This window comes from Formica exsecta, unplaced genomic scaffold (genome assembly GCF_003651465.1).
Source record: "Formica exsecta isolate Colony F162 unplaced genomic scaffold, ASM365146v1 scaffold33, whole genome shotgun sequence".
NCBI lineage: Eukaryota > Metazoa > Arthropoda > Insecta > Hymenoptera > Formicidae > Formica > Formica exsecta.
Genome location: NW_021850553.1, coordinates 2,045,044 through 2,056,790, shown reverse-complemented (window position 1 = coordinate 2,056,790; position 11,747 = coordinate 2,045,044). Strand labels below are relative to the sequence as shown.

Genomic DNA, 11,747 nt, shown 5'->3' with positions numbered 1-11,747 from the left:
TAAAAGTTTGATCGCATCCCATCTCACTCTTCACAACTTTTTAATATTCGAGATTAAATATCTCTGTAATTATTATTTAAAATTCTGGTAATGTAAAGTTTATTTCAAGCTAAATAAAAAATAAAAATAAATAGTGTGTGTGTGTGTGTGTGCGTGTGTGCGTGTGTGTGTGTGTGTGTGTGTGTGTGTGTGTGTGTGTGTGTGTGTCTGTGTGTGTCTGTGTGTGTATGTGTGTACATACACACACATACAATATATATATATACTTCCACACAATAACAGAGAATATATATCTTTATAAATAACAAATATGTATATTATTTCTATATATATTTCTATATATGTATATAAATATGAGAGAGAGCACAATACATTTTTATTTTGTAATATTAACAATAATTTACTAAAATTGATCAATACAATAATAAGAATTATATATAAGCTTTTTTTTACTATCTACACTGTATTTCAAATTAATAAATATTCATGAAAGGCAAAGTGTAATATTTTTATGAACACGCATTAAATAACTAATTAGGAATTGATTCCAAATACGGTAAAGCTATTAACATTAACATTAATGTTAATGTTATTAGATTAGTTGATAGATTAAAATCAGATAAGTTTTTTTTTTAATATTTGTCAATAATTTCATACTTTTGAATATTTGCTTATTAATTTCTACATCTTCCCCCACACTTTTTTAAATACACAAAATTACCCACATTTAATTATATTTTTACTACATGTACATAATTAGATCCGTTTTAATTTTGTACGTGCATTTAAAAACATCATGAATTAGATAAAAGTTATTATATTGTGCAATATAACACACTCTGCCTTTTACACATATCATAAATTTACCGGTATAATAATACCCATCGACAGTGGTACCAAAATGCTGATCAAACACATCCTGTCAACTTGCACCCCAAAAGTGATAACAAAAACTCCTATCATATGGCACAATGGTACAAAATCGATCGGTAACTCTGCCATTGATACTAATGTAACCCAGAACGCCAAAATACTCGAGAAAAAATCATTATATTGTAAAACCTGTATCAAATATAAAAACATTATATCATAAAGAATATGTGTGTGTATACATGTATATATATGTATGTATGTAGAAAAAGAAAGAGAGGAAGGAGAAAGAAAAAAAAGGGAAAGGATGAGGAGAGAGAGATATTTCTTCTATTAATAATTTTATTAATTAAAATGATGTTAAATTTATTTTATTTATTTTAATTAATTAAATTTGTATTAATTTCTTTGTTACTATTGTGTTTATCAATTATAATAAAACTATTTAATTACATTTTAATAAAATCAATTTAATACTATAGAATTTAAATCTTACAGAGTGTGTAACAAAATATAAATTCGATATTTAACATGTAACATATAAATTAACTTTTAAATATTCAAATTAATTTTTTGACGACTTTTAAATTATTAATTTAGAACTTTGAATACATGTCAAAGTGACAGTCCAGAAAGAAGCTAGATGTTCGAGGAGCTTCAGTTTAGGATCGCAAAATCAAATTCTTGGTTTTGAAAGATTAAAAACAAAATAGTTCAATATGACATACTTCGTACTTGACAATACAGAATTGCCCACCATTTTGATCACAGGCATGATAAAGCGACGAGCACAGCATGGTGGCTAAGTACACTAGCCCTTCTGCATATAGTTTCCGTTTTATAGCTATACATATAGCTGGTATAAAAAAAGCATTGCTCAAAATGAGCAGCATGGCGCTCATGAAAGAAGAAATAGCAGTGATAGTATTCGAAATGTCAGTGCAATCCCATCCCGTGTAACCTGAATGATTAAAATATTATAATTTTCAGACAATTTTGTGATTCCATTCATGCATCTCTCTCTTACACTGCATTAAATTTGAGAAGAATATTTTGTTCCAAAAATAAAATTTGCTTTGATTTTTAAAGCAAATTTTATTATTAACTCATATAAACACAACATTTATAACATTATTAAGTATTTAAAAAATTTAAAGTCATGCTTTCTGAGAAAAATATTAAATTCTAACTATAGTACAAAAGAAAGAAAGAGAAGAAAGAAGAGAGAAAAAGAGAGAGGATAAAATAGGATATATTGTATATAAAATGTACGATTTTAATTTTTCTGTATTATTATTTTTGAAATTAAATATTATTCAAGAATATTTCTAATCACAAAATTATTCCAAATCAATAAAAATTATTAATAAAAGTTGCTTTATTGTTGATATTACCTTTAAAACAATTACATGTTGCATAATGAAGAACGTTCTTCTGAATTTCTTGACAAACGCCATGATTACCACAAGGACTTTGGTCAGAAAGTACACACTTTTTGATGCGTACATTTATTAGTATTGAAATCTTCCCATATTGACAGTGTACAGGTTTACTATATTGAACACATAATACTATATTGCAATAGATAGAGTATCCCAAATCAAAAGCATTCAAATCGGCCAAACTTGTATCAATTTTTTTTTATCTCAAATTTAATAGAATATGCACTATTCTTTTCATAAATTTGACAATTGGTTATCACAATTTTTCAATCACACAATATAATAAAACATTAAATTAAGATTTTGTTAAAATTCTTGAAACTTTAAATTGTCTGAAAAAAATCAACTTTGTTACCTGTTAGCAATTCCAAAGCTTAGTTTTCAAAAAATCCTTTATTTTCAATCATTTATAGTTTGCACTTTTTGTCGCCATGATAATTTTGTAAAGGAAAAATCAACTTAAAATTGGTTAAAGTGAATCAAAGAAAATGGGATGGCTATTTATGCTAGGAACATTCTTTATGCACATACATACATAAAGAGAGGAAGAGAGAAAGAAGAAAATAATAAAAAATATATATTTAAAGATAAAAAAAGATGTACTAAAAGAGATAATAAAACCCAATGCTGCTGTCTTTTTTCGATTGCATTTGGAATGCCAGAGTTTTGTCTAGCATGTATAAATTCAAAAAATTTTATTTCATTTTACAATGGGATAGCTGTTAAAAGAATTCTATTATATATATATATACACGGTCTGTCCCAAAAGTTTCCTTTCTTGGTACAGACAGTATTAGTAGCACTATCTGTTTAATTAATCAAGGTTACGCTGTCTTCATAGAATCTTCGTTAAAAATTCTGATAAGTTTGTGATCGAGATTCCACTAATAGCTGATTTATCATAGCGGCAGAAGTAAAGTTATCTCTTTGATACTCGTCCAAATATCACCATGGAGCAAAGAGCCAACATCAAATTCTGTATTAAATTCACTTGCTAATTCCTGTGATATTCTCGACGAGTCTCACAGACATGGAAATCTTTTTGATAAATTCACGAATTTTTTCTACGGTTTCGTCCGTTCGATTGGTCGATGGCCGTCTGCTGCGCTCGTCATCTTCCAGCAATTCTCTACCGTCCCGAAACTTTGTGAATCACTTATAAACTGCTGTACATGATAGTGTTTGATTCCCATAAGCCTTCCGTAACATTTCGAGTATTTCTGTAAACGATTTGCCCAATTTAACACAAAATTTGATGTTGGCTTTTTGCTCCATGGTGATTTCTCGACGAGTGTCAAAAAGATAACTTCAAATCTGCCCCTATAGTAAATCAGTTGTTAGTGGGACCTCGATCAAACTTACCAGAATTTTTAACGAAGTTTCTAGAAGACAGCATGACCTTGATTAAACAGATAGCACTACTAACACCATCTATACAAAGAAAGTTTTGGGACAGACCATATATATAATAATATTTCTTATTTTTGATATCTCTCTCTTTCCATATTTAATCAAAATAATATAGAAATTATTTTTTCCTCTAAAAGAATATGAAAAATTTAGAAAATGTTATAAGTAATTATAAATTAATATGTATCTTTATAAGATATAAGATAAACTTTCTGATTGAATTATATTAAGAGACAATAAAACTCGATGCTCCTTCGGATCGCATTTATTTTAGAATATTAAAGCTTTTTCTAATATATGTATAGAATTCAATGTACACATTTGTATATATGGTCATATGATATAAATATATATATATGGTCATATGATATAAATATATATATATGGTCATATGATTATATTATATATGGTCATATGATATAAAATAAAAAAGTAAGTAAAAAAAAGCTATCATTCTGTGCATATGCTGTTAGAAGAAAATTGAAATTATAAAGTAATTTCCGAATAACAAACAATTTAGCCTTAATGATTCTAGAATTGAGGAGATCCAACTGTATGTATAGAAGTTAGTGTAGTGCTTACCCATTCCAATTATAACATGTCGCATGACTAATAATATACCATGTGCCTGGTTGTGGATATACTATTAACAAATTTGTGTTGTGTTTGTTTAATGACGACAGATTCATCGATAAAGTTCCATTTTGACAAGAATGGAGATTTCCTAGTTTAGGTATACGAACTCTTTGAATGCACATTGTTACCAAAACCGATTGTGCTGATGGCAGCTAAAACAATACAGAAATATACATGATATTTAACGTTAATTATAATACAGGGATCATAGATTATTACTTCTGGATTTCTTATTGTTTATCACTTGCATTAGCACTTGCGCTGCTATCCCGCTATTTCACACTCTTGTGCAATTATATAACTATGTGTAGAATAAAGCAGGTGATGAACAATAAATAGTGAATGGTGCAAAAAAAGAGAGTTTAAATCTAAAGGAAATATTTGGTGAGTTTAAGATAAAAGGACTTTTAAACTTTGTATATGGGACAATCATGTAATTACATAAAAGGCTTAAAAGTGAGGGAATTTGAAAAAATCTAGTATTTTACCATATAAAAAAATAAAAATAAATTAAAATTAAAATATAATAATATAAAATACGACAAATTTTTAATAAAAAAATTTAAAGATAAAACATCTACAGATATTTGCTTACCTTTTCTATTTCCAAATGTACATCGATATCAAGTGTGCCACCAATATCGATTAATGGCAAAATATCAAATTGCGTCATTATCGGAATTGAATCAGTTAGTATTAACTGTGAACTTAACCATTCTTTTCTCTGAAAAATATCAAATATGAATATTGATATTATAGCAACTTTGATTTGAAAAACAATTTTCTTATAGGTATTGCAAACGATATATTTCTCTTATAGTTAGAATCTATACAGATTTGTATATCCATGTATATACTTCTTAATTCATCTTAATTCATTAAAAAATGTTAGACACTAAATCAATAGGCTCATATCATAAGTAAAAACTTTATGGAATTTTAATTTTGCGATCTTATAATAAAATAAATAATAAAAATATACAACAATTTTGCAAACAATTTTGAGTAAACTTTAATAAAATCATAATTTTTAATAGATGATATTATTTTTCGTCAAATCATGGATAAGAAAAAAATCATTTTTATTCTAAATTGATTAAGAGAAAGAAATCTGCAAAGAAAATATAATTGATGTAGTATATAAAAGAAAGTATAGTCGATATACGCGCGCGCAGGCGTGTTTTATGTTTCTTGTTATTATCAAGATTGGGAAGTAACGCGTTACTTGTAACGTCGTTACCGTTATAGTTACTTTTTTCGATAACTGTAACAGTAACGGCGTTACAAATTTTCTTTGTAACGGAAAAAGTAACTTTGTTATATTTTTCGGTAACGAGTAACGAATTTAACAGTTATTTTTATCGTTACTTTTTTCGAATTCACTCGGTATAATTTTCATACAAAGGAATATATTGATAAGAGTGTTGGAATGCAGCACTACATAAAAACTACTGGAAGTTTATTCTGGTATCTTGTTTTTTCTACGTAAGATAATGTTTAAAATTTTTTAGTGTTTAAATTGATCTTGTATTTAAAAAAAATTGTATGTAAAGTTTGTGTTATATATAAAAAAACTAACGGAAATTGTAACGACTCGTTATTTTTTGAGTAATGATAGCGGTAACGAGTTACGTTTTAGAAAAAAGAACGGTAATAGTAACGAGTTACTTTTATAAAGTAACTTTCCCAACCCTGGTTATTATACATATTTGTATTTTGACAAATATTACCTGCAAGAGATAAACAGTTGAAAATGTCTCCGCGTGTTTCACGCGCACCAATTGATATCTTGGCATACATTCGTTATCAGTCTCATATTCTTCGTTTTTTTGATAGAACTTGTTTCTATTGTAAAATCTGCTAGCATTATTATTTTTATAAGACCATTCGTATTTTAATACATCTTTGGTATTTGATCCTGTTACGGAATTAAAACTTAAAAAAGTATCGATATATTTTCTTGTAAAAGATACATCTGTTAATCTGATTGGACACCCTGAAATCATTTATTATTTATTTCATTATGTTGAACAAGATAATCCATTAGTTTATATAAAATAAAATAAATAGAAAAATAAAATAAAATAGTTACATAATTGCTAATCAACTACAGTAGCTTTCTTTATTATAAACTCTTTATGATGAATTAATCTCTACTCTGAATTAACTGTTTCTCTTTAAACTGAATTTCTCCTTTCGTTGTGTTGTCCTCTCACTATACATAATTTGGTAAGTGATCAAATAACCATATGAACAAGATATGGACATGCATATCTTTCGTCTCCACTCGCTTTTCCATTATCATCTCATGCATATCATAACAAAAATAAGAGTAGATACTATATAGAAAAAGGGAGAGCAGGGGAATGCTGAGAAGAGGAGAGAGGGGGGGGAAAGGGAAAAGAAAGGGGAGGGAGGGAGAGAGAAAGAGGGAGAGGGAGGGAGGAAGAGGAAGAGGGAGGGAGTTAGAGGAGTAAGGGGGGGGGGGAAGAGAACTCAGAATAGAAAAAAATGCTCGTTCTCAAAAAGATTAAATCTTGTAGGTCACATTTTTTTTTACTCTGTTCCTGGTCACATATGGGTCATAATGTCTTATTACAGTTTTAGCTGTCTCAATATGCTTGAAAGAAATCTACAAAAATTTATATATATTCCTTGACATCTCTGTAGAAAATCATGTACAACAAAAATTAAAAAATAAATTTTAAACATTTTTTTATTGATTAAAGACTTCGAGATCTTTTATTGTTAAAATAATCGATAATTGTTATAATATCGATAAAGTCAAAATGGCCCATACATGAACTTTAAAGGTTAAAATTGAGAAATTTGACTGTGAAACATCGGACTGCATATTAAAAATAAATTTTAAAAGGGCGTGATAATCAGCGAAAAATGCAACGCATCAAAAAGTTTAATATGTTGCATATTTTATATCCACTTTTCGCTTTACAATCGATTATTGTAACTAAAAGAAAGAATTTAATACTTTTTTTCGATGAATTTTCGTAACATAGAAACACTGCAAAAAAGTTTCACAACATTCTTGTGCACATTGAAACTCATCGAACAAAAGAGTTATAACTTTTCTGTCCACGACAATATACGCGTTTATAAAAACATTCCCCATTATATTAGAATTGGAGAGTATATTTGCCAATAATTTGCATATTTATATATTGTATTCGCGCTCATTTTTCAAAATATATAGATTAGTATATAATAAATTAAGATTAAGAGTAAATAATATTTATTAATTAAAAATTACCTAATATGTCGACCTTGACGCTGAATTCGATAACGCTTTTCGAAACGACTAATAAATAGTAATAACTATCTTCATAAGGAGAAGATTCTGTGAAAGTGTAACTAGCATTTGTAGTTAGGTATTTGGATTCCATAGGATAAAGATGATTGAATATTGGTAAAGAACGTCCTTTTAGAGACATAGCCTCAATGCAAGGTTCGCGAATATCTTGAACATTGTGTAACAAGAAATTGCAGTTCCAAACTGACAAATGGAAACTCCATACTCCGGATGGAATATATATTCTAAATAGAAAAAATAATTGACATAAATGTTTAAATCCTATTGGAAAGGAAAAATGTTTCATAAAATGGTGCAACAGATATTTATCTTGTCGACATGATTATCGTTATTTTAAGTTCTTGCAAAACTTTTACGTTGAATCACATTAAATCAAATTACATATACAAGGGCTGTCCATAAAAAAACCGAACTTCAAAGAAAAGCGCCCGAATGTGTGGGCCATTGATGCCTTGTGGCACTGTGTAATGAGATTCTTTAGCAACTTTCTCACATCACGTGCATGATGCTATCGTGCTTAGTTTACGTTTTTTGTTGTTTTGAATGAGGTTGTGTTCGGCGTTCGTGGCAATTTTTTTTCTTTTTTTTAGATCAAAATAAACTAATAATAAAAATAATCTACAAAATAAACTTTTTATTTAGATTTTCTTGCAGCGTCTAAGAGAGGCAATGAGAAAGAAGCGGCCGGAGGCGTGGCAGCAATTCATCGATACTGCATCACGACAATGCACCCGCGTTGTTCCTTATCAATGAATTTTAGGCGAAATACGCGACGACTGTTGTTCAGCGTTCAGCCCCCTACTCTCCTTTCTCACTGTCTCTTTCAAACTCTGCAAGAAAATAAAAAAAAAAAAATCGCCATGTCTAGAGAATCGCCACGAACGACGAACTCATTCAAATCATCATAAAACGTAAATTAAGAATGATAGCGTCATGCTCATGATGTGAGAAAGTTGCTAAAGAATCCCATTACACACTACACAATGCCACAAGACAGATGGTCGCATGTCATCGCATTCGGGCGCTTTTTTCAAAGTTCAGTTTCTTTATGGACAGTACCTTATATATATGATATACAAATAAACGTATATATATATACACAAGCCTTATTTTTTCTTACTTGGAGAGAAAAAGAGAAAGAAAGAAATAGAAAAGAGTAAATATAATAATAAATATTAATATAAAATATAGATATAGATAAAGTAAAAAAATCAAAATTATCTAAAAAATTTATTCTTGTTAAAAAAAAAGCATTAAAAAAAGTCTTTGTATATAGTTTGCGTAATATTGTGCAAAAATCATATTAGTGTAGTTTTAGGTAAAAATTATGTAATTTTAGATAAAAACTATTTACATATAAACTTTCCGTGATTGGCATGTAGGATCGTCCATAAAGGCAGCAAAATGCCATGTAGCTCGAAACACATCTTTTGGTACAGTATAATGAAACATTGCTACATCAGAATAGCTCTTAAATGAGTGAAGCAGATCTTCCTGACTCGCTTGCGGTATTGTACAGTGATTCACTGTAAGTAAAAAATTTATTAGGTTTATCAATATGTTCACAGTTCAAACATTGTATTTGCATTAAAATACTTTAGTATTTGCTTAAATACTTGGCTGTTCTTGCTCTTACACTTGTAATTATATTTTATTACAATTTAAATATAACTAAACTCTAAATTTTATTATTATTTCTCTATATTACCATTCTTTTTGTAATTATAAAACAAAATAATATTGATTATTATTTTCTATTATTTATATATATATATATTACAATAATTGTATTAACAATTATATTAATACAATTATATTATCATTACTATATAATTACTGGGAGATTATTATAAAAGAAAAATTTTAAATTATATTAATTGAAATTTTTTATAATGAATTTAATCTTCAACTATATATATAACCTCCAAAAAATAAGATCTTATGCAGACTATGTCTTATTTCATTTATAATTTAGTTGAATAATTTTTTGCTTAATATATTTATCTTTTTAATGCTTTTGAATAGAATATTTTAAAATGTGTAACAAATCAACAAAATTTGCGATAAACTACTATACATATATACAGAAAATAAACGTACCTCGGAGAAGAATGAATAAAATATTCAAAAAGACTGAAAAGTGGCGATACATCGAATACTGTGTTTCGAGAAACATTGAAAAACATGTTGAAATCATAGCATAACATATATCATTTATAGAAAATAAATATATATACGATATGAAATATATATATACACTATATCGTTTTGACTCTACACAAAAACTGCGTACTATACTTTCTATACACAAAACAGATAATAAATAAACAAACTTTAAATATTGGAGAGAGAAAAATAAGATAAAAAACTAAAAAAAAATGCAGATAAAGAAAAGATTTAGGACTATCCATAGAAGTATGATATCTAGACCGCGCAGTCTCTACAGTGACATCTCCCCATTATGGTACGTTCAGAAACAGCACCCGAGCATCCTTCTATCTTTGTTCAACTTTTAGTAAATAACAAAGATAGAACAACGCTCGTGTGCACACGGGATGTTTCCGAACGCAGCCTTGAGCTGGGAGCACATACTTTTGCATAAGCGCATAACCATAAGCATAAGGAAATTGATTGGTCAATTTTGTTATGCATAACAAAATGGACCAATCAATTTCCTTATGCTTATGATTATGCGCTTATGCAAAAGTGTGTGCTCTCCGCTTAAGCCCGTTCTACATTGATCGCATGTCGCTCTTAAAACTTTTAAGAGCAAATGGGAATTGCCCATTTCGTTACTCTCGGTCTTTACATCACTAAAAACAGTATACTCTCCTACTCATACAGCCTTGTTACTGCCATTGTAGACGGCCCTTGTTTAGACGAGGAGTAACGAAATGGGCAATTCCCATTTGCTCTTAAAAGTATACTCTCCTACTCCTACAGCCTTGTTACTGCCATTGTAGACGGCCCTTTACATTTGTCGTACGACCAATTTTTTAAGCATATTGATTGGCCGCAAAATAGAAACTTTCTTGAGTCTCTAGAAATTAGCTAATCAATGCGCTTAAAAAGTTTGTCGTACGACAAATGTAATATCGGCCTAACGACTAACGACTCATTGTAGACCGAGCTTAAGTGCCGGTCCACAATTTGTAAAGGGCCGTCTACAATGGCAGTAACAAGGCTGTAGGAGTAGGAGAGTATACTTTTAAGAGCAAATGGGAATTGCCCATTTCGTTACTCTCGGTCTTTACATCACTAAAAACAGTATACTCTCCTACTCATACAGCCTTGTTACTGCCATTGTAGACGGCCCTTTACAGTCGAATATTCTCGGATTATTCCTAGAATATTCTTGGAATAATAGACTGTGGTTGGTCAATTTGCTTACGACTAAAGCCCGGTAGTCTGATACGGGCATAAGGCTTAGGGCTTAAATCACCTATTGTGGACCGGCGCTAATGCAATGCTTCGGAGCATCTCTAGCGTCTTCTCGACCGCAATCTTTGTCCTGTTTGGTCAATCAAATGTTTCGAAGCATTTCTAGCGTTTTCCGCAGCCTATGATGTATGATGCACATAATATGGGCTTGTCTCTCAGTCTCTCAGTCTCTCACATATCTCATATTTGTAAACAAGACATTGTACAAAATATAAAACAACGTAAATTTCTTATTACAGCACACTAATGATGAGAAAAGTTCTTTTTACAATTTTTTTTTTTATTTTGGCAAGTCAAGGTGCAGTATTTTACCTTGTTATAAAAGGGCGTGGTTATCATTCTCTCTTCATAATTCTTGATTTAAAATTCACATTGAAATAATGAGATTCTAATTGCAGGTGATAGCTTATATTGTTATAGATGTAACAGTAACCATCCTGGATGTGGGACACCTTTAAATTGGTTATGGTATTGGGGAGAAACTTGTCCAGAATATGATGACAAATGTGTGAAAATAATTGAACGGAAAGGAGGTAACTATTAATGTTATTTACAGAATAACTTTCAGATATTTCTATTTAATGTTAAGATTATATAAAATATATAAACATGTTATATAT

General features: G+C 29.3%; 2 protein-coding genes across 2 annotated transcripts in view; one reads left to right on the top strand and one right to left on the bottom strand.

Annotated features, from left to right (window-relative positions):
• Window positions 1–10,113, bottom strand: part of LOC115238215 (transmembrane protein 8B-like) — a 12,282-nt gene extending 2,169 nt beyond the window's left edge. The window contains exons 1-9 of the mRNA XM_029811821.1: window positions 9,787–10,113; window positions 9,039–9,212; window positions 7,627–7,995; window positions 6,089–6,354; window positions 4,954–5,082; window positions 4,305–4,510; window positions 2,265–2,422; window positions 1,599–1,831; window positions 868–1,062 (exon numbers count right to left, since the gene is read on the bottom strand). Coding sequence (XP_029667681.1) covers window positions 868–1,062; window positions 1,599–1,831; window positions 2,265–2,422; window positions 4,305–4,510; window positions 4,954–5,082; window positions 6,089–6,354; window positions 7,627–7,995; window positions 9,039–9,212; window positions 9,787–9,883 — 1,827 coding nt within the window. The 5' untranslated portion in view covers window positions 9,884–10,113. The remainder of the gene's footprint in view (window positions 1–867; window positions 1,063–1,598; window positions 1,832–2,264; window positions 2,423–4,304; window positions 4,511–4,953; window positions 5,083–6,088; window positions 6,355–7,626; window positions 7,996–9,038; window positions 9,213–9,786) is intronic.
• A 1,125-nt stretch (window positions 10,114–11,238) lies between these two features.
• LOC115238253 overlaps window positions 11,239–11,747 on the top strand; it is a 1,688-nt gene continuing 1,179 nt past the window's right edge. The window contains exons 1-2 of the mRNA XM_029811912.1: window positions 11,239–11,425; window positions 11,526–11,660. Of these exons, the coding sequence (XP_029667772.1) occupies window positions 11,374–11,425; window positions 11,526–11,660 (187 nt within the window). The 5' untranslated portion in view covers window positions 11,239–11,373. The remainder of the gene's footprint in view (window positions 11,426–11,525; window positions 11,661–11,747) is intronic.